General features: G+C 39.7%; 1 protein-coding gene across 4 annotated transcripts in view; it reads left to right on the top strand.

The window, feature by feature from the left end:
• Positions 1-22,889, top strand: part of LOC106095623 (uncharacterized) — a 190,469-nt gene that overhangs the window by 149,454 nt on the left and 18,126 nt on the right. For all 4 annotated transcript variants that reach the window (XM_013262885.2, XM_013262884.2, XM_013262886.2 and 1 more), the window contains exons 5-6: positions 17,958-18,071; positions 18,320-19,619. In XM_013262885.2, coding sequence (XP_013118339.2) covers positions 17,958-18,071; positions 18,320-19,619 — 1,414 coding nt within the window. The remainder of the gene's footprint in view (positions 1-17,957; positions 18,072-18,319; positions 19,620-22,889) is intronic.

Raw genomic sequence — 22,889 nt, 5'->3', positions numbered from 1 at the left:
TGTGTGTGTGTGTGTGTGTGTATGTGCACTAGACGTTAAACAGGAGAGGAAATAGCAAAGTACTCTACGCACAAGTGGTGTAACTTTTGAAAAATTTAAAGCAATTGGTTTAAGGTGGGGTGGTGGGAAAAGGACCATTCTTATGGTTCTTTAATTAATTGCATTCAATGTTTTGCTTGCTGCTCCGGCTCCTTGTTTTGTTTCTCTTTTCTCTTCTTATTCTTCTTCTTCTCCTTCTTAAGCTGGTGTGGCATGAATGAAAGACAAATTAAAACTGAAATGTTTGTGTTTAATGTCTCAAAAATAATTCAAGGTTTTTGCCGACGACGACACTGCCATGCCAAAGAGTAGCGAGAACAGTACACACTTTCAAATTAACTCTAAGGAAAATTTGCCGCTGTCGTTTTAGTTCGCCTTCATTTCGAATGTTGACAACTTGACATGAAAAGTAAAACAGTTTCGCAACTTTTTCGTGCAGTGTGTGGGGATGCGGTCAGGGTAGTATTGCTAGTGGCAGTAGTTTGTTTGGGGAGTTTCATGGTAAGTGGGCTGCTATTAACCAACCCCAATCACTGTAGCATAACAAGCATGTCGAATGTTGTTTTTCATTTTCTGACTCTGACTCTGAGGTCCATGTAAATAAGGGGAGCTGGTGAATGATTGTGCAAAGACGTGGATTGAGGTAAACGTCTATATTAACTTTTAACCACAGGGTTAGTTGTAATCACTGTTACCCACCCCATTTTGTTTTATACACCACCATAAAGTGGGTAAATGAGTTGTAAATGGAATCATGTTCTTGTTGAACAAAGTTTTGTATTCCCATTGAATAACAAAACGATCTAGCCGTATGGTAATCACACTTAGCCAAATTACAGAAAATTTACTTTTTGAGGTGTTTATCCCATTTGAGTAGAATGTTACTTGTGCCATGTTATCTAACATCTATGCCAAGTATGGCCAAATCGGCTCATAGCCTAGTATAGGTCCCTTACAAACCGATCTCTCGATTTGACTTCATGAACTCGAGCACAATATTTAGGAAGGAAGATTAGGGGTCTATACAACTCACCAAAGTAAATTTCAGCAAAATCGCATCATAAATACACAATTGATGTGTGAATATGTGACAGCTATATTCAATTATGGTGCGACATACTTCGCACGGACGACGAACAAAGGGGAAAATCGAAAAGAACTACTATGCCCTGTGAGAACGGGTAGAGATATCTCTTTTTGAAATTTTAAATGGTTAGAGCTGATGAGATCGTGCGGAAAATGTCAAGGCCCCAGGTTGGTCACCTTGGCATTTCGAATACAGATTAAAACAAGTAACGGATCCACCATGGATCGCATTTGTCGAGTTCTATGAGCGGTAACCCTTTTTAGGCAAAAAAAAAAGGATAAAAGAAAGGATTTGCTCTGCTATTAGAGCGATATCAAGATATGGTCCTGTGCGCACCACAATACAATTATATGTTGGAGACCAGCGTAAAATGTCAGACAATTCGAATAAGAATTTGGGGGCTCAAAAAGTAAAATAGAGAGATCGATTTATATGAGAGCTGTATCAGGCTATAGACCGATTCAGACCATAACAAATAGGTATGTAGATGGTCATGAGAGGATCCGTCGTACAAAATTTCAGGCAAATCGGATAATAATTGCGACCTCTAGAGGCTCAAGAAGTCAAGATCCCAGATCGGTTTATATGGCAGCTATAGCAGGTTATTAACCGATTTGAACTTTATTCGGCACACTTGTTGAAAGTCATAATAAAATACTTCACGCAAAATTTCAGCCCAATCGAATAAGAATTGCGCCCTATAGAAGTTCAAGAAGTCAAGTCCGCAGATCGGTTTATATGACAGCTATATCAGGTTATGGACCGATTTGAGCCATACTTGGCTCAGTTGTTGGAAGTCATAGCGAAACACGTCGTGCAAAATTTCATTCCAATCGGATAAGAATTGCGCTCTCTAGAGGCTCAAGAAGTTAAGATCCATGATCGGTTTATATGACAGCTATAACAGGTTATGGACCGATTTGAACTGTACTTGGCCCAGTTGTTGGAAGCCATAGCGAAACACGTCGTGCAAAATTTCATTCCAATCGGATAAGAATTGCGTCCTCTAGAGGCTCAAGAAGTCAAGATCCATGATCGCTTTATATGACAGCTATATCAGGTTATTGACCGATTTGAACCATACTTGGCCCAGTTGTTGGAAGTCATAGCGAAACACGTCGTGCAAAATTTCATTCCAATCGGATAAGAATTGCGTCCTCTAGAGGCTCAAGAAGTCAAGATCCATGATCGGTTTATATGGCAGCTATATCAGGTTATGGACAGATTGGAACCATAATTGGCACAGTTGTTAGATATCATAATAAAACACGTCGTGCAAAATTTCATTCTAATAGGATAAGAATTGCGTCCTCTAGAGGCTCAAGAAGTCAAGACCCAAGATCGGTTTACACGGCAGTTATATCAAAACATGGACCCATTTGGCCCATTTACAATCCCAACCGACAGACATACGGACGGACGGACAGAGGAATGGACATGGCTAGATCGAAATAAAATGTCACGATGATCAAGAATATATATACTATATGGGGTCTCAGACGAATATTGCGTTACAAACAGAATGACGAAATTAGTTACCCCCATCCTATGGTGGAGCGTATAAAAACTCTAAGAAAAATAAGAATAAAGATTTCTTAATAATTCTTTTTATACCCACCTCCGAAGCATGGGGGTATATTCATTTGTCATTCCGTTTGCAACAGATCGAAATATCCATTTCCAACCCTATACATTCTTGATCAGCGTAAAAATCAAGGACAATCTAGCCATGTCCGTCCGTCTATCTGTTGAAATCACGCGACAGTCTTTAAAAACAGAGATATAGAGCTGAAATTCTGCACAGATTCTGTTTTTGTCCATATGCAGGTTAAGTTCGAAAATGGGCTACATCAGACTATATCTTGACATAGTCCCTATATAGACCGATCCGCCGATTTTGGCCCATAAAATCCACATTTATTATCCGATTTTGCTGAAATTTGGGACAGTGAGTTGCGTTAGGCCCTTCCACAATTTCTTAAATTTTGCCCAGATCGGTCCAGATTTGGATATAGCAGCCGTATAGACCGATCTCTCGATTTAAGGTTTTGGGCCCATAAAAGACGCATATTTTGTCCGATTTTGTTAAAATTTGGCACAGTGGGTTATGCTATGCCCTTCAACATCCACAATTTGGCCCAGATCGTGTGAAGATTTGGATATAGCTGCCATATAGACCGATGTGTCGCGATTTAAGGTTTTGGTCCATAAAAAGCGCATTTATTGTCTGAAGTCGCCAAAATTTGGAACAGTGAGTTGAGTTAAGCTCTTCGTCATATTTTTGAAATATGGCAGAGACCGACGCAGATTTGGATATACCTGTCATATAGACCGATCTCTCGACTTAAGGTTTTGTGCCCATAAAAGGCGCATTTATTGTCCGATGCCGCCGAAATTTGGGACAGTGAGTTGTGTTAGGCTCTTTGACATTTTTCTGAAGCTTGTCCCAAATCGCTTCAGATTTGGATATAGCTGCCATGTAGACCGATATCTCCTTTTAATGTCTTGTCCCCATAAAAGGTGCATTTATAATCCGATTTCACTGAAATTTGACACAGTGACTTATGTTGAATTTTCGACATCATTGTCGTAAATGGTTCAGATCGGGTTATTTATAGATATGGCTACTTAAAAGACCAATATTTTGTTATACACAATTGAACAATGACTTGTACTTACTATAATTTGGTCCAACACGGAACATATTACGATATATCTGCTACGGGACATAAGGTATGCAATTTTCACCGGATTTTTACGAAAGGTGGTTAACATTTATACCCGAGGTGGTGGGTATCCAAAGTTCGGCCCGGCCGAACTTAACGCCTTTTTACTTGTTTTAATTATATATTTCTAGATATTTTTCTACCCATTCTTCGTTAATGGGTTAATTCATTTTACCCATATTCGTCCATTTGTTCACCACGTAGCCAAAATCACGATAGCGTTCGAACGAATGAGGCTATCCATGTGAAATTTTTCATAAACACTCTCTAGTGATGTAGGCTGTTGGCCATTGCAAATCTGTCATTTGGTTCAGATTGATTTTGGTTTCTAATGCTTAACAAATTTCAAATAAAGGGTGATTTTTTGAGGTTAGGATTTTCATGCATTAGTATTTGACAGATCACGTGGGATTTCAGACATGGTGTCAAAGAGAAAGATGCTCAGTATGCTTTGACATTTCATCATGAATAGACTTACTAACGAGCAACGCTTGCAAATCATTGAATTTTATTACCAAAATCAGTGTTCGGTTCGAAATGTGTTCAAATTTTGACAAATTTTGTTCAGCGATGAGGCTCATTTCTGGTTGAATGGCTACGTAAATAAGCAAAATTGCCGCATTTGGAGTGAAGAGCAACCAGAAGCCGTTCAAGAACTGCCCATGCATCCCGAAAAATGCACTGTTTGGTGTGGTTTGTACGCTGGTGGAATCATTGGACCGTATTTTTTCAAAGATGCTGTTGGACGCAACGTTACGGTGAATGAACACATTTCGAACCGAACACTGATTTTGGTAATAAAATTCAATGATTTGCAAGCGTTGCTCGTTAGTAAGTCTATTCATGATGAAATGTCAAAGCATACTGAGCATCTTTCTCTTTGACACCATGTCTGAAATCCCACGTGATCTGTCAAATACTAATGCATGAAAATCCTAACCTCAAAAAAATCACCCTTTACTTAAAAAATGTTTCGTATTACGTTCCTGAGTACGAAATTTGAAGCTATGCGAAAACTGAGCTTATTCAAAAAATGGATGTCGTACAAGTAGGAGAGATAAACCGATAAACAAGCATACCGATAGAGTAATGGTTAGGCGGAGATAACCATAGCTGCTATTCTCGCCAGGATTCAAATCCAGGCGTTCAGAGTCATAGGCGAACAAGCTAACCTCTGTGCTACGGTGGCCTCCCAACGTAGTACAGCTTAAAAGCAGAATGTTTTCAATCTTAAATAACTCGCACAGCAATACATAGTGTCCTGCTAATTTATCGAATGTCAGTCAATGTTTCTGATATTTTAAAGTGGGGCACCACACTCAATACATCGGCAGGAATTGTAATTCTGCCATAGCTACAATTACAACAAAATTAAGAAAAATAATGCTTAAAACAATATGTATGTCATCCACATTTATGATACTCCATCCACTACTGAACCATTTACATGGCCCCAATTACCAATTGTGCTAGAACTCGTTAGTAAAAAGAGCTTTAAACATTGCTATGATAGTTCTTATTTGCACATTTAAAATATCCATACACATGTACATACACACACATAGATACATAATATTCTCGTATGTCAGATGTTAATTGAGTTTGTAAAGAATTTTATGCGACCACACACAAAGCCAAGCAAAAGTCTTCAGTCATGTGCTCTCCTCTTAGTGGATTCTGCTTTTGAGATGTTTCACCAACTGCCAAAGTAAGCTCTTTACAACACCGAGTAGCCGTATCCTTGCAATCAGAGACATCAGACCCAACAAGCATCTTTGGTGCTGAGCAAAATCATCCATTCTTGTTTTTCATTATTCTGAGATGCCTTCAGGTTTAAAAGCGAAATTACCCTTTCAACCATTTTCAAGAATGTTTAAGAATACCCATGCATGTGCACCAATACAAACGTAACTTGTTAACTAGATTATTTTCAGTAATTGTGTGTGGGTGTATGAGTAGTAGTTCCACAGAAGTGTATTTTCACATACGGATGCAACACTCTCTCACATTACACATGTCGTCGCTTCAATTTAGTTCTTTGCATTCCTTGGGCACTCCCACTTGAGTGTGAGTGCGTGTGTGTGTGTGTGTGTGTGTTGATGAACATCTTACTGGGTGTAATATTACAGGTGTTTACACTTAATTCTGCTAAATGAAAACACGTTTCGCTGATGTTAGCATGCGGCCAGAATTGCTAAAGTACTTTTGCTACTTTCCATGCTAACATAGACCTAGACATACGTACACACACACACCACACACATGCGCTTAAATAGATTTGCATACATTTCAAGGAATTCCAAATGCATTTATTCCACACGCACCCATGCACACTCACACACACACCACTTAGTCAGTTATATATTGTAAGAGACTGAAATGCCACAAGCTGTATGCAAAAGATGGTAATGCATTGAAGTGTTTATTGTGGTAGTTATGTGCGATACCTTAACATTATTTACACCCAATCGCTCATAGTTAGTTGCCTACATTTCCCGAAGGAACTTAGCAAGGGGTTCATCTGACAATGTAATCAAAGCTCAATTTTCTTAAAACCTTAAGGACTATGTGACCCATTTAATGTTAACCCTTTACATTAGGTAATGATGACAGACAAATAAGGAATAAGCCATTTTTCCATTGCTTGCAACAGCAGGTTCAGATCTCATTTGTTATACCCTCCCCAGAAGGAGGGTGTCATTCCGTTTGCAACACATGGAAATATCCATTTCCGACCCTATAAAGAATATATATTCTTGATCGTGATAAAAGTTTAAGACTATCTAGCCAGATCTGCCCGTCCGTCCGTCTGTCTATCTTATATATAAAAATCAATTTGTGTTTGTTTGTTTGTATGTTTGTGTGTTCCTTATAGACTCAGAAACGGCTGAACCGATTTTCTTGAAATTCATGTTCACAGATGGTGCATAATGACGCCGTGGCGAAAATAGGGTACTTCATTTTTTGATGTCTGAAGGGGAGGGGGCGGAACCTCCCCTTACCACAATTTTCAGAAACGCCAGATCTCGGAGATGAGTGGTGCAATTTTAGCGAAATTTTGTGTGCTCCCATATAGTACCCAAAAATAAATATTTGGTATCCAAATTTCGGATGGGGTACCTAGGGGGGCTGCCCCACCCTAAAACCTACCAAACATATATTTAGACCAGTCACGTCAATATGAGACTCAAATGAAAGGTATTTAGGATAAGAAAACGTATCTGATATCCAATTGTCGGACCAAGTGCTAGGGGGATCACCCCAAGCCCCAAAACACCCCTAAATCAGACATATTTACCGACCATGGCAATATGGGACTCAAATGAAAGGTATATGCGAGTAGAATACGAATCTGATATCCAAATGTGGGACCACGTTTCTGGGGGTCAACCTCTTCCCCAAAACACCCCCCAAACTTAAATAAAAGCTATTTGAGTGTAGAATTCGAATCTGATATCCAAATATGGGACCAAGTGTTTGGGGGCCGCCTCTCATCAAAAACATCCCCCAAAGGGGACAAATTTACGACCATAGCAATATGGGGCTCATATGAAAGGTATTTGGGAGTAAAGCACAAATTTGATATGAATAATCGGGAAAAGTGTCTATGGGGACACCCAACCCCCACAACACCACCCAAATTGAAAGTATTTGCTGACTATTGCAATATGATGCTCAAACAAGAGGGTTATTAAAGTGGAACACGAATCCGATATATATTTTCAAGGCCAAGTCACTGAGTGGCCGCCCATCACCCAAAACACCCCCCAAGCCGGTCATGTTTGCCGCCTATGGAAATATGGGGCTCAAATTAAAGGTATGTGGGAGTAGACCACGTAACTAATATCAACATTAGAGGCCAACTGTCTAGCGGACATCCCACCACCATAACAACCCCAAATAGGACGTATTTGCTCACCAGAAAATTTGGCTCTTTGAGGCAGTGGAGCTCAATATTCATACTTTTTAGGGCCCATACCCCAAACCGGACATATTTGCTAGCTTTTGCAATGAGGGATTTAAATGAATGGTATTTGAGATTAGAAAACGAATTCCATATCCAATTTTGAGGCCAATGCTAATAAATAAATGATATATAGATATATGAGAATAGAGCACGTTGCTGATATATTTTCTGGGCTTACTGTTTGGGGGACCACCCCAATCCCCAAAACTCCTATAAACCTGGCATATTTACCGACCATGTCAATGTGGAGCTTAAATGAAAGGTATTGTGGGGTAGAGCAAGAATTGATACCCATTTTCGGGACCAATTTTCTGGGGGTCTACCACCACCCCCCCCCCCCCCCCCAAAAAAAAATTTTTTTTGGCCATCGCAATATGGGGCTCAAATAAAGGTATTTGGGAGTAGAATACGAATTTTATATCGAAATGTGGGGCCATGTATTGAGGGCATCACCCCTTTCCCAAAACACCCCCAAAGGGTAACAATTTTTCGACCATGGAAATATGTGGCTCAAACGAAAGGTATTTGAGATTAGGAAACGAATTTAATAACCTATTTTGGGGCCTATGTTTGGGGGACGCCTCACCCTGTAAACTCCTCTTAAGCCAATGGCAATATGGGGTTTAAATAAATGGTATTTGAGAGAAGACCACGATGCTGATATTCTTTCAGGGCCAAGTATCTGGGGGTCAACCTCTCCCCCGAAAACACCACTAAATCAGACATCATGAGAATATCGGGCTGAAATGAAGTATTTTGAGAATGGAGTGCACCATACATCCAAACTTAAATTCGTAGAGCAATAAAGATCATATGGGATTCAGACAAAAGCACTTATATTGTTAAACTGTTAGGCAAGTTAGCATGGTATTTCACTAAAAACTCTTTAATTGTCGAAAATAAATATTCCAAGGAAACTTTTGTACCATATAAAGTAAAAGAAGGCGCAGCGGAGCGGGCCCGGGTCAGCTAGTATATCCATAAAAGCCACATTTACCCATTGAAATTTGGGTCTGTCAGTTGTGTTTTTCAAAATTGGCCCATATCGGTCCAGATCCGAACCAAGCTGCCATATAGACCGATCTCTCGTTTTAAGGCCTTGGCGTATTTGTTGACCGATTTTACTGAAATTGGGGACAGTGAGCTAAGTTAAGCTTTTCTACACACTTCTTTATACCCACCACCGAATGATGAGGGTATATTCATTTTGTCATTCCATTTGCAACACATCGAAATATCCATTTACGACCCTATAAAGTATATATATTCATGATCGTCGCAAAAATCTAAGATGATCTAGCCATATCTGTCCGTTCATTGGTCTGTTTGATCAAATCACGCTAAAGACTGTAGAAATAGAGTTATTGAGCTGAAACTTTGCACAGATTTTTTTTTTTTTTTTTTTTTGTCCATAAGTTCGGGGATGGGCTATATCGGACTATATCTTGATAAAGCCGCCATATCGACCGATCTGCCGATTTAGGGTCTTAGGCCCATAAAAGCCACATTTATTATCCGATTTTGCTGAAATTTGGATCAGTGAGTTTTAGACCCCTCGACATCCTTGTTTAATACGTACCAAATCGGTGCAGAGTTGAATACAGCTGTCATACAATCCGATCTCTGGATTTATTGTCTTGGGCCTCTAAAAGGCGCATTCATAGTCCGATTTCCCCGAAATTTGGGATAGCGAGTTGTGTTAGGCTTCTCAATATTCCTGTTTAATATGGTCCAGATCGGTCCATACTAGAATGTAGCTGCCATATATATCGATCTACTGATTTAAGGCCCGTAAGAGGTGAATTTATTTACCGATTAAACTGAAATTTAGCACAATATGTTGCATTCTACTCCTCAAAATCCCTATTCAATACGGTCTAGATCTGGCCAGATTTAGATATAGCTGCCACAAAAGGTAAATTTATTAACCGAGTTTGCTGAAATTTAGCACAATGTATTGTATTAGACTCCTCGAAATCGCTGTCCAATACGGCCCAGATATGTCCAGATTTGGATATGCTGCCACATATACCAATTTCCTGATTTAATGTTTTAGGCCCATAAATGTGAAGTTGTAACCGATTTTACTGCAATTTTCCACAATGGGTTACGTTATGCCCCTCGACATTCGTACTGAGTATGGTTAAGATCGGTCCATATTTCGATATAAATGCCGTATATACCGATCTCCCGATTTAAGTTCTTGGCACCAGAAAACCACGTTTATTATTCGAGTATGGTTAAGATCGGTCTTTATTTAGATATAGCTGCCACATAGACCAATCTCCCGATTTAAGGTCTTACACCTATAACAAGCACATTTATTGAGCGATTTCGCTAGGCACAATGAGCCAGCCCCCTAGGGCACAGTGACCCTTATTAAGCATCGTGCACTATATGGTTCAGATCGGTATATATTTGGATATAGCTGCTAAAACCCTTTGGATAGCAATAAAATTAGCAAATTTTGCCGAAAACAATAAAATTTTTAAAACTTTTGGGTGGCTAAGTCTTCTCTTGCCTCTGCCAATAACGCGAATAAAAGGAAACCAGCTGGTATTGATAAAGCACCTTCCTTTTTCTCTCAGTGTAGATTCAACGGTTTTCAAGTCGAGAGACGTAGATCGGGGTTTGTTGCAAGATCCAATGTTTTTTCGCAAAATGTTCTTAAAATTTTATGCAGATTACGTTTTTGCTATACGATTTTATATCCTACACCACCACTGTGGCGTCCCAATACGTGTGCAAAATTTCATAAAAATCGGTTCAGATTTAGCTATAGCTCTTATATATATCTTTCAGCCGATACATACCTTGACTTCTTAAGCCTCAAGAGGACGCAATTCTTATACGATTGAAATGAAATTTTGCACATTGTGTTATTGGTATCACTTCCAACAACTGTGCTAAGTATGATTCAAATCGGTTCATATTCTGGTATAGCTGTCATATAAACCGATCTTGGATCTTGACTTCTTGAGCCAATAGAGCGCGTTATTCTCATCCGATATGGCTAAAATTTAGCATGAGTTCTTTTGTTATGACTTCCAATGACTGTGCTAAGTATGGCGCAAATCGGTACATAACCTGATATAGCTGCCATATAAACTGATCTGGGATCTTGACTTCTTAAGCCTCTAGAGGGCGCAATTCTCATCCGATTTGGCAGAATACATCGACTCGAGTATTCACCTTTGAGTCCATAATCATTCAAATTTTGAACCGATTTGCATGAAATTTACCACGGATCATTTCATTGTCGATCTGAACACGTCTGTCAAAGTGCATCAAAATCGAGGCCATGTATTGGGTTGCCCAAAAAGTAATTGCGGATTTTTCATATAGTCGGCGTTGACAAATTTTTTCATAGCTTGTGACTCTGTAATTGCATTCTTTCTTCTGTCAGTTATCAGCTGTTACTTTTAGCTTGCTTTAGAAAAAAAGTGTAAAAAAAGTATATTTGATTAAAGTTCATTCTAAGTTTTATTAAAAATGCATTTACTTTCTTTTAAAAAATCCGCAATTACTTTTTGGGCAAACCAATAGTAAATATAGAGGCCCTATATTTACGTACACAAATAAATTGTAGAGCCTAACTGGTTTGACTTAAACAAGTTGATACATTGACTCATACTTTGGTTTAACTTCTTTATCCCATACATATGCTACGACTCGATACTAAAAAGAAATAGAAGTAGAATTCAAATTAATATTAAATTTAGACTTAGTCTTTTCAAAAATGTTGTTCTTACCTCTATTTAAATGAGCCACTGCATGGGCATGAACTGAAATCCCTGATGTGATCCACTCCCATAGCTGGGAACTCAACAACAAAGACATAAACGATTTTAATTGGCATTGCCTTTATAAAATTGGCATTAACACAAAACTTTTGCAAGTGTTTAAACTAATTAAAGTGATAATTTAATGCCGGAACAATATTCCGTTATTCTGCTTAACAAGCGGAAATATGTAAAATAAGTCTGCATTTATATGCATGTTTACACCAGCGCCATCAACACCAACATGAACATCTATAAAATAACAAAAACACACACACACACACACAAACTATTATGTTCACCAAAGGATTGCGAGCAGCACGAAGCGGGGTGGACATAGAATAATTTACTATACCTTAGTGACACATTTACGATGGTAATGACTCCGCAGCCCATAACATTATTTTATTATGATTTGTATGAGCTGGCGAACGGCTCTCTCTCCCTCTCTACGCTTCTCTTCCTCTTTCTCTCTATACATCATATCGAAGCACAAGAAACCTGTGCCGTTTCCCTTTGTTGGTCCATGAATATGAGAAACCTGCCATACTTTGCAGGATATTGCAGTGCATTGTCATGTGCACACTGACAAGAGATCAACAAGAATTTCCACTACAATCAAAAAGAGGGTGTGATAATGACCATTCAAATTTTAAATTCCAAATGAAAGCAACAAATTCCTGCGAAAATCCTTTTACACATTTCTGAGGTAAATACATAATTTGTGAATCCTTTTGAAGCATTTAATGCCATAATTTATAAATACCATTGTCGTGTATTGTATGCTTGGCATGAACAAGACTTTCAAGCTATTTAATGTAGAAGCTGAATAGGAAATCCCTTACACACACCCACTTATTTGCCACACATAGATCCAACCCACAAACGACAAAGGACAAACCACAATTAATCAAACTCAAGGATTTTGTGTTGTGGATGCAAATACGAGAGTCGAAACTAAAGTTGATTGAAAGTCATTCACTGCCCAACCAAAAATATGTCATCTTTTAGTCCATCAAAATGGCTCATTTTGTTGAGAGAAAACAATTGATTTCATTGAAGTGCACAGAGATTAACATCTCACCCCGAGTTAGAATCTTAGCGAGAACATCGCAAAAACAATTTTTAGTGTGGTCATCCCCCCAATAATGAATGTTAAAGGCTGCAGTGGAAGACATTGGGTAATATTTCAGCCCATTCGGATAAGAATTGCGCCTTGTAGGGACTCAAGAAGCATAATTGGGAGATCGGTTTATATGGGAGCTGTATCAAGCTATAGATAGATTCAGACCATATTAGACACGTATATTGTAGGTCATGAGAGAGGCCGTTGTACAAAATGTCTGCCAAATCAGATGAGAATTGCGCCCTCTAGCGGCTCAAGAAGTCAAGATCTCAGATCGGTTTATATGGCAGCTATACCAGGTTATGAACCGATATGAATCATATTTAGCATAGTTGTTGGCAGTGATAACAAAACCCTAGGTGCAAAATTTCAGTCAAATCGGACGAGAATTGCGCCCTCTAGAGGCTCAAGAAGTCAAGACCCAAGATCGGTTTATATGGCACCTATATCAAAACATGCACCGATTAAAACCATACTAAGCATAGTTGTTGGAAGTGCTACCAATAAACCTCATGCTAAATTTCAGCCAAATCGGACGAGAATTGCGCCGTATAGAGGCTCAAGAAGATAAGACCCAAGATTGGGTTATATGGCAGCTATATCAAAACATGGACCGATTAAAACCATACTAAGCGTAGTTATTGGAAACACTACGGGCAAAATTTCAGTTAAATCGGACGAGAATTGCGCCCTCTAGGGGCTCAAGAACTCAAGACCCAAGATAGGTTTAAATGGCAGCTATATCAAAACATGGACCGATTTAAACCATACTTAGCGTAGTTGTGGAAAGTGATACCAAAACACTACGTGTAAAATTTTAATAAAATCGGATAAGAATTGCGCCCTCTAGAGGCTCAAGATCCCAAGACCCAAGATCGGTTTAAATGGCAGCTATATCAAAACACGGATCGATTTAAACCAAACTTGGCGTAGTTGTTGGAAGTGCTACCAAAACACTACGAGCAAATTTTCAATTGCGCCCTCTAGAGGCTCAAGACGTCAAAATCCTACAGCGGTTTTTATGGCAGCTATATCAAAGCATGGACCGATTTGGCCCATTTATAATCCTAGCCGACCTTCACAAGTATTTGTGCAAAATTTCAAGCGCCTAGCTTTACTCCTTCGAAAGTTAGCGTGCTTTCGACAGACAGACGAATGGACATGGCTAGGTCGACCCGAAAATCTCATGACATTCAAGAATATATCTTGATGCGGTCTTAGCATACGCATACTTCGAGGTGTTACAAACGGAATGACGAAATTAGTATGCCCCCATCCTACGTGGGAGGGTATAACAACTCGTTCAAAACTGCCTATGTTACGAAGTGTTGCATCTGGATGCAAATATGCATGGAAACTCCTGACATTTACTTGCATACTCCTGAGAAATGTTTGCAAATGAAATGGAGGTGAATAAAGAAAACTAATTAAATGTCAAAGGTAACCAGAACTAAAATGTTAATTAACATAAATTACAATGCCATCAATACTCTCTTTTTTTTGGAATTAAAATTAAATTTGCATTCATTCGAACAACAACAGGTGTTTCAATCAATTTAAAGGGCAACTCGAAACAATTGAATAAGCCAAATAGCCAATGAAGGCTCAAAGGAGATTACTCCTGTTTTTTAACAGCATATTTTTAGTTATGCTGGCTTTTGTTCAATATTTGGTTCCCATTGATGTTAATAAAGGGGAATTCTCCGAGACAACGTTTGATGTAGGAATGGGGTTTTCCCCAAGCTGATGATATCATTTAAATTTACGTCTATTGAAAACCTTGGCGTTGCTTAACATTGGGGTGATTGAGATTTTTCGATTGGGAAAGGAAGGAATGCTATAAAGAATAGCAACGGCAACAGTCTCGTGTAGCCAATTATTCACTCAATACAGTCGAAACTGCGTAATGTTGTAGGCTATAATACAAAATACCATACCGCTTAAGTGAAACATAATGAAAAAAACCATTCATATTTATTGTCACACATGGGATTCGCTTTAGTGAGATAAAAGACCAGTAAGGAAAGGCAAAAGTCGGGCGGTGCCGACTTTATAATAGCCTACACCTACCCTATAGGTACAAATTGGGAGCTATGTCTGATTTTGAACCAATTTTGATGGCCCTCACCGGATGTTTTCTGACGGGTCATTAAACAATCCGTATCAAATTTCGAGCAAATATGTTTAAACTGTTATAACTACGGTTCACAAATGACAACATTATTGCAAATTACCCAAAATTTGAGGCCACCGTAGCGCAGAGGTTTGCATGTGCACCTATGATGCTACACGCCTGGGTTCAAATCCTCCTCCTAAAGCTGGCAACATTTGTGAGGTAATATGTCGTGTAAAACTTCTCTCCAAAGAGGTGTCGCACTGGGGCACGCCGTTCGGACTCGGCTATAAAAAGGAGGCCCCTTATCATTGAGCCTAAACATGAATCGGACTGCACTCGTTGATAGGTGAGAAGTTTGTCCCAGTTTCTCAGTGGAATGTTAATGGGCAAAAATTTGCAAAATTTTCAATATTATGCAAAATTTGAATATGTGTTGGTCGTCGAGAAAAGCGTTGTGCAAAATTTTGGCAAGATTGGTCAAAAAATGCTCTTCCAATGGCTCTAGAAGTGAAAATCGGGCAATATATGTATATGACAACTATATCTAAACCTGAACCGATTTCCATGAAATTCACCTGTAATGTCGAGAATCACTAGAAAATCCTTCCTGCCAAATTTCTAGAGAATCGGGTAATAAATGATCATTTAATTGCGTTATTACTGCAAATCGAACGAACATTTATATGGGAGCTATATTCAAATTTGAACCGATTTTTTCCAATTTCAATAGGCTTCGTCTCTAGGCCCCGAAAAACATGCCCATACCAAATTTGAAAACGATCGGATGAAAATTGCGACCTGTAGTTTGTACACAAATTAACATGGACAGACGGACAGACAGACTGACGGACAAAGCCAAATCGAATCAGAAAGTTATTCAGAGTCAGTCGGTATACTTATCAATGGGTCCATCTCTATTCCTTTTGGGTGTTACAAACTAATTCACAAATACAAACCCTACACCACAGTAGTGGTAGGGGATCAAGAAGCAAAATCGGGAGATAGGCTTATATGGGAGCTGCATGAAGCTATTGATCGATTCAGACCATATAAGACAAGTAAATAGAAGGTCATGAGAGAAGCCGTTGTAGAAAATTTCTTTCAAATCGGATGAGAATTGTGCCCTCTAGAGGCTCAAGAAGTCAAGATCCCAATTCGGTTTATATGGCAGCTATATCAGGTTAAATACCGATTTGCGCCATTCTTAGCACAGTTGTTGGAAGTCATAACAAAACAGCTCATGCAAAATTTCAGCCAAATCGGATAAGAATGTGGCGCTCTATTGGCTCAAGAAGTCAAGATCCAAGATCGGTTAATACGACAGCTATATGAAAAAAATCGGAAGAAGATTATGAACCGATTTAAATCATACTTAACACTTAACACAGTTATTGTAAGTGATACCAAAACACTACGTGCAAAATTTCAGTCAAATCGGACGAGAATTGCGTCTTTTAGAGGCTCAAGAACTCAAGACCCAAGATCGGTCTATATGGCAGCTATATCAGGTTATGTACCGATTTGGACCATACTTAGCACAGTTGTTGGAAGTAATATCAAAACACCACGTGCAAAATTTCAGTCAAATCGGACGGGATTTGCGGCCTCTAGATGCTCAAGAAGTCAAGACCCAAGGTCGGTTTATATGGCAGCTATATCAAAACATGAACTGATTTGGCCCATTTACAATCCCAACCGACGTACACTAATAAGAAGTGTTTGTAAAAAATTTCAAGCGGCTAGTTTTACTCTTTCGATATTTAGCGTGCTTTCGACAGACAGACAGACAGACGGACGAACGGACGGATGGAAAGACGGACGGACGGACGGACAGACGGACAGACGGACGGATGAATGGACGAACAGGCGGACGGACAGACAGACAGACGGACGGACGGATGGTTGGACGGACGGACGGACATGTCTAGATCGACTTAAAATGACATGACGATTTTGTGCAATAATGCAATAAAATGGTAATTTGTAAACCGATTCTCTCGAAATCTCGGTTCAGATTTAGATATAGCTCTCATATATTTGCAGTAATATTGCAATAAAATGGTCTTTTAATAACAGAGACTCGAAATTCGGCACGAGGAATTTTCTCTTGACTCTCAATAGTACTGGTGAATTTCATGGAAATCGGTTCAGATTTAGATATAGCTCTCATATATGTATATCGCCCGATTTTAAATTCTAGAGTCACAGTAAGCGCATTTATTGACCCATCTTTCCAAAATTTTGCAAAACGCTTTGCTCGACGACTGCCACGGTATCTGAGGAGTTTGCTCGAAATCGGTTCGGATTTAGATATAGCTCTCATATATATGTTCGTCCGACTTTGAGAAATATTGCAAAAAAGTGATCATTTGTTATCCGATTTTGTTGCAATTTTATAGAAAGGTTATTCTTATGACTCTTAATATTAATGGTGAATTTCATAGAAATCGGTCCAGATTTAGATATAGCTGGCAAATTTTGCACAACGTTTTCCTTGACGACTACCACATTATCTGAGAAGTTTGCTCGGAATCGGTTCAGAATAAGATATAGCTCCCGCATATACGTTCGTCAAATTTTGGGTAATTTGCCATAATGTTGTCATTTGTCAACCGTAGTTTTTACAGTTTGAACATATTGGCTCGCCGAGGTCCATCAAAATTGCTTCACAATTGGATATAATTCCCACATTGTACTTATAGGGTAGGTGTTGGGTATTATACAGTCGGCATCGCCCGACTTTTGCCCTTCCTTACTGGTTTCTCTATGGTGAAGAGAAAATTCACCTTCACATATGCTTTGCCGCTTAACTGCAAATGAATTTCACTTATTCGAACTACGCTTAAAATACAAGCATTTTTAGCTTTTCACTTATCAGTCACAATGATCCAACCTATTAGACGCCTAAACAAATCTTATTGAACAACAACATTAACTTTGCCCGCCTTTTTCCCTTTCCTCACACCACTAACGAAAAAAAAAAAAACACAATCACTCTCACACACCCACACAACATTTCATTATCATCTGTAAATGTTTCCATTCAATTGGAAGTCTACCTTTGGCACACATCGATGAAAGTAAAGTCACATAGTCCCATTTCGATTGTTACAGATGAAAATTGGGCATTACCAATGGCCATAGCTGCCAACATGCATATCCCGTACAAAATTGAAATTGGAGAAGATGACATACGTGACCTGCATGCAGAGGATAAATTTGGCAAAGGTAAGTTTGTGGGTGAGTGCATCCTGCTTAGGGGCCATTCCCATGTGAGAAGAGTGTGAAGGGTCTAAGGATTAACATATGTTGCCATATGTAAATGCCAGCTCCCCTTTCCTTTCTTATTCTCCACTGCTAATTAAGTGTACTGCCACACTTAAAGCAGTGCGGACATGTGGGAGTGACTGTATGTAGGAGTTTGGTTGTGTGTGTGTGTAATAATGAAATTGCCGTCTGTGTCTGTTTCTTTGCAGCTATTATCATTACGGCTGCCATGAACGACGACAGCACATTAAGAGTGCTAAGCTTGCTGGAGTCCTTGCAGCACACCAAGGTGTTACTCATTGACATTGTGGCGACATCGTTTAATGCCGAAAATCGCTTTTACAAATATCTGACACGCATTAATCCCGATTCGGCCCTAATGTCCAACCTACTGCTGTTGACGGTGCTGAGCGACAACTATCGCCATTTCCTTAATGTGGCTTTTGATGACAATGGCATTGAATTGGTGCAGAATTTTCGCCAAAAACGGCACCGCAAAGAGGTTCAGCCACCGCCACCGCCACCAGCCTCTTTGACACATGTCAGGGAAGAGGAAAAAAATGATTGGCCCATTCATTTGGACAAATCGATGGCCGAGGTCTTGCATGTGCGGCCTGAAACAGCTGCGGAAACGGAAATGGCAACTGAAAATCACACTCAAACTGCTGCAGCCGCCTCCGCTTCTGTGGCTAATGTCATCCACAACAAATTGGAATCGTTAAGTGAATGGCTGACAGATTGCCCGTTTGTGAATGAATCCCGTCGTGATTTAAATGAAATTTGCCTAAACTATCAGCCATGCCTGGATCGGGAGGGAGCGAGAAACGAAAGCATTGCCAGCCAGCTGCTAGATCTGTGCCAAACTCATTTCATGGACTATGAACAACACCTAATAGACAGACTTCGTAGTTTCATAGATTTTTTCAACTTTTACGATTTTTTAATTGCCAATATATTGCCAACTAACATCAAAGCATCCCACAGCCTGGGTGGGGAGGCTTCCGCCAAGGCCTTGATTAATGAATCAGGTCAAGTGCCAAAATACGACTTTATTGTACTGGATGTGGTGCGGAAGAGGCCCCTAACAAGCGCCACATCCGCCTCCTCACATGCCGCAGAGACAACCGGCAGCAACAGCACCGGAAGTCAGCAAAGTTTAAATAGCAACAACGCCACCACCACCACCATCACCGGAGGCCATGACAAAAACATTCGAATGTATTTGGAAAGTTTAACGCCAAGCCTCAGTGCCAATGCTGGACGAGCATCGATGCCAGACGAGGGATTAGCGGCAGCCTTTAAGTGGAGACCCCTGCTGATATTGGAACAACATGAAATTCACTTGAAGACATACATCACCCATTCCATACGACCGGGCTACGATGATTGGCTGGTTAGCACCGCTCAATTGTGGCAGTGCGGTTCCATTTGTTGGACCATCATTGCGATTTCGGCCTCACTACTCGTGGCCATAATTGTGGCAAGTGTGGCAGCTGGTATTGCCATGAGGTAAGTCGAGAGGAAAAAAAAGAAAAGCTATTGGGAAAATTGCACGTTTTTAATTAAAAATTGATTTGACTTTTAGCAAATAGAAAAAGAAAACCAAATCGGATGTTTACTCACAGGCTCAAATGTTCTGTTGAAATAGCGGCCCATTTCTTGTTCATACACTACGAAGTTAATTAAAGTGTTTTTTTTTTTTTTTGAATGGAAAGTCCATTTTTTGTTGTATCAAACGATTGGCTTTGTTTACCGAGAGAAACAAGAAAAAAAAAATCAAAGTAATTGTGGTAAATTTGAAAAAAACGCCACTCATAATATCGAAATATTCATGGGCCCCCGACTCCATTATCATTGAAAGTAGAGTATTTACATGTACATCTACTAAATTTCCCATGAACATTCCATTTAGGAACAGCGGATACTTCTCTCATATCAATGAGTGCAGTCCGATTGAAGTTTAAGCTCAATGATAAGGGACCTCAAAGGTTGACAAAAAAAACCCCACAAACAGAGATTCAGAGAAAATATTTTGAGAATAGAGTGCAAATCTGACATCCCTGTGTCTGTGTCTGAAACCCCGCGGAAAGCTGATATGGGACAAAATGAAAGGACTTTGAAAGTAGAGTTCGGAATTGATATACAAATGTAGTCCCAAGCGTCGGAGCGGCCACCAACCCCCAAACGGACTTGCCGAACGAACTGAACAATGTGATACCCAACAATTACCCGGGCCAAATCCTGGTGTGGTGTGGTGGGTTCTGCTGAAAATTCATGCAAACTAAATTTATTTGAAGGGCATAATTTAATTCTACCTACCAAACTTCTGTCAAACCAGCAAAAATTAAAGCTTCTAGGAGCCGAACAAGAATAATCTAGAGACCGGTTTATATGGGAGCTATATCAGGTCACAGAGTGATTTGAACCGAAATTAGTAACGTTGTTGGAAGGCTTTACAGAACAGTGCATGCAAAATTTCAGCCAAATCCGACAAAAGTTGCCGCTTGTGAGGACTCAAGACATCAAATTGCGAGAAAGGTTTATATGGGAGCGATATCAGGTTATAGACCTTGGCACAGTGATTGGAAGTCATAGAAGAACGCTATGTGCAAAATTTAAGCCAAATCGGACAATAATTGTGGCTTCCAGGGGCTCAAGAAGTCAAATCGGGAGATGGGTTTATATGGGAGCTATATCAGGTTATAGACCGATTTGGACCGTACATAGCGCAGTTGTTGGATATCATAACAGAACCAAATCGGAAGAAAATTGCGGCTTCCAGAAGCTCAAGATATCTAATAGGGAGATCGGTTTATATGGGCGCTATATCCAAATCTAAACCGATATGGCCAACTTGCAATCCCCAACGACCTATCTCAATAGTAAATATCTGTGCAAAATTACAATTTGCTAGGTTTGTGCGTTCGACCGACGCACGGACGGATCGACTAAGAATGTCGAGACGATCCAGAATATATTTACTTTGTGGGGCCATAGATCCATATTTTGGAGCGTAGTGCAGAAGCTACCATGTTCGCCTATGACGCTGAAGGCCTGGGTTCGAATCCTGGCGAGACCTTCAGAAAAAGTTTTCAGCGGTGTTTTTCCCCTCCTAATGCTGGCAACATTTATGAGGTACGATGCCATGTAAAACTTCTCCCCAAAGAGGTGTCGCACTTCGCCCACCGTTCGGACTCGATTTGATTCGGACTGCACTTATTGATATGTGAGAAGTTTGTCCCTGTTCCTTAGTGGGCTAAATTTTCATTTGCGTTATGATAATGCGAGCTTCGTTAAGAAAGTTCATCGCTCGCTTCTTCCATTGATCGACGAAGCTAATTTTTGACCCAATGGGTACGTAAATAAGCAGATATATTGACTTTGGAGTGAAGATCAGCCAGAAGCATTGCAAAAGCTACCAATACATTCAGAACAAGTAAAAGCGTACTAAGTTCGGCCGGGCCGAATCTAATTTACAGCCAAATCGGGTAGGAATTGCGCCCTCTAGAAGCTCACGAAGTCAAGTCCTCAGATTTGTTTATATGACAGTTATATCATGGTTATGGACCGATTTGAACCATACTTATCACAGTTGTTGGATATCATAACAAAAAACGTCGTGCAAAATTTCATTTCAATCGGATAAGAATTGCGCACTCTAGAGGCTCAAGAAGTCAAGACCCAAGATCGGTTTATATGGCAGCAATATGAAGACATGGACCGATATGTCCCATTTACAATGCCAACCTACACTAATAAGAAGTATTTGTGCAAAATTTCAAGAAGCTAGCTTTACTCCTTCGGAAGTTTGCTTGCTTTCGATAGACAGAAGGACGGACAGACGGACGGACAGACGAACGGACAGACGGACGGACATGGCAAGATCGACATAAAATGTCTCGACGATCAAGAATATATCTACTTTATGGGGTCCCAGACGAATATTTCGAGTAATTACAAACAGAATGACGAAATTAGTATACCCCCCATCCTATGGTGGAGGGTATAAAAACTCACAGTTTGATGCGGTTTATAGGCAAATGGTATCATTGGACCGTACTTCTTCAAAGATAATGCGAATCGTAACGTAACAGTGAACGGGCGCTATCGTGAGATGATAGCAAACTTTCTTTGCAAAAATGCAAGAGTTTGAGTTGCATGACATGTGTTTTGAACAAGACGGTGCCACATGCCACACAGCACGTATAACAATGGATTTATTGAGAGGCGAGTTCGGTGAACATTTTATTTCACGTTCGGACCTGTCAATTGGCAGCCCAGATCGTGCGATTTAACACCTTTGGACTATTTTTTGTGAGGCTATGTTAAAGCCCATGTCAATACAGACAAGCCCGCTTCAATTGACGCATTGGAAGAAAAAATTTATTCGTGAAATAACGGACAAAATGTTGGAAAGAGTACGCCAAAATTGGACTATGCGGATGGACCATTTGTGGCACATTTTCATGAAATTATCTTTAAACATAAAATTGTGTGGACCGTACTATCCATTTTGTGTTTTTTTTCTATATCTCTTAAAAAATTACCCTTTATAAAGCAACATGAAGCTAACAAACAGAGAGACATTCTTGGGGGAAATACAGAACTCTAGTTGCTGGATGTGCATGAGTATGTCAACTGTTGATGGTTTGCCATTGAATCCTGTTAAAGAGCCTCTTTTGTTTTGAATTAAATTTTATGAGGTCTTTCTTTGCAGTTCTTCGCAGTCACAACACATCGACTTACCCAACTCCAACCCAAACTCCTCCCATTCTAATA

This window comes from Stomoxys calcitrans, chromosome 2 (genome assembly GCF_963082655.1).
Source record: "Stomoxys calcitrans chromosome 2, idStoCalc2.1, whole genome shotgun sequence".
NCBI lineage: Eukaryota > Metazoa > Arthropoda > Insecta > Diptera > Muscidae > Stomoxys > Stomoxys calcitrans.
Note: the sequence above shows the minus strand (reverse complement) of the source record. Positions and strands in the feature narration are given on the sequence as shown.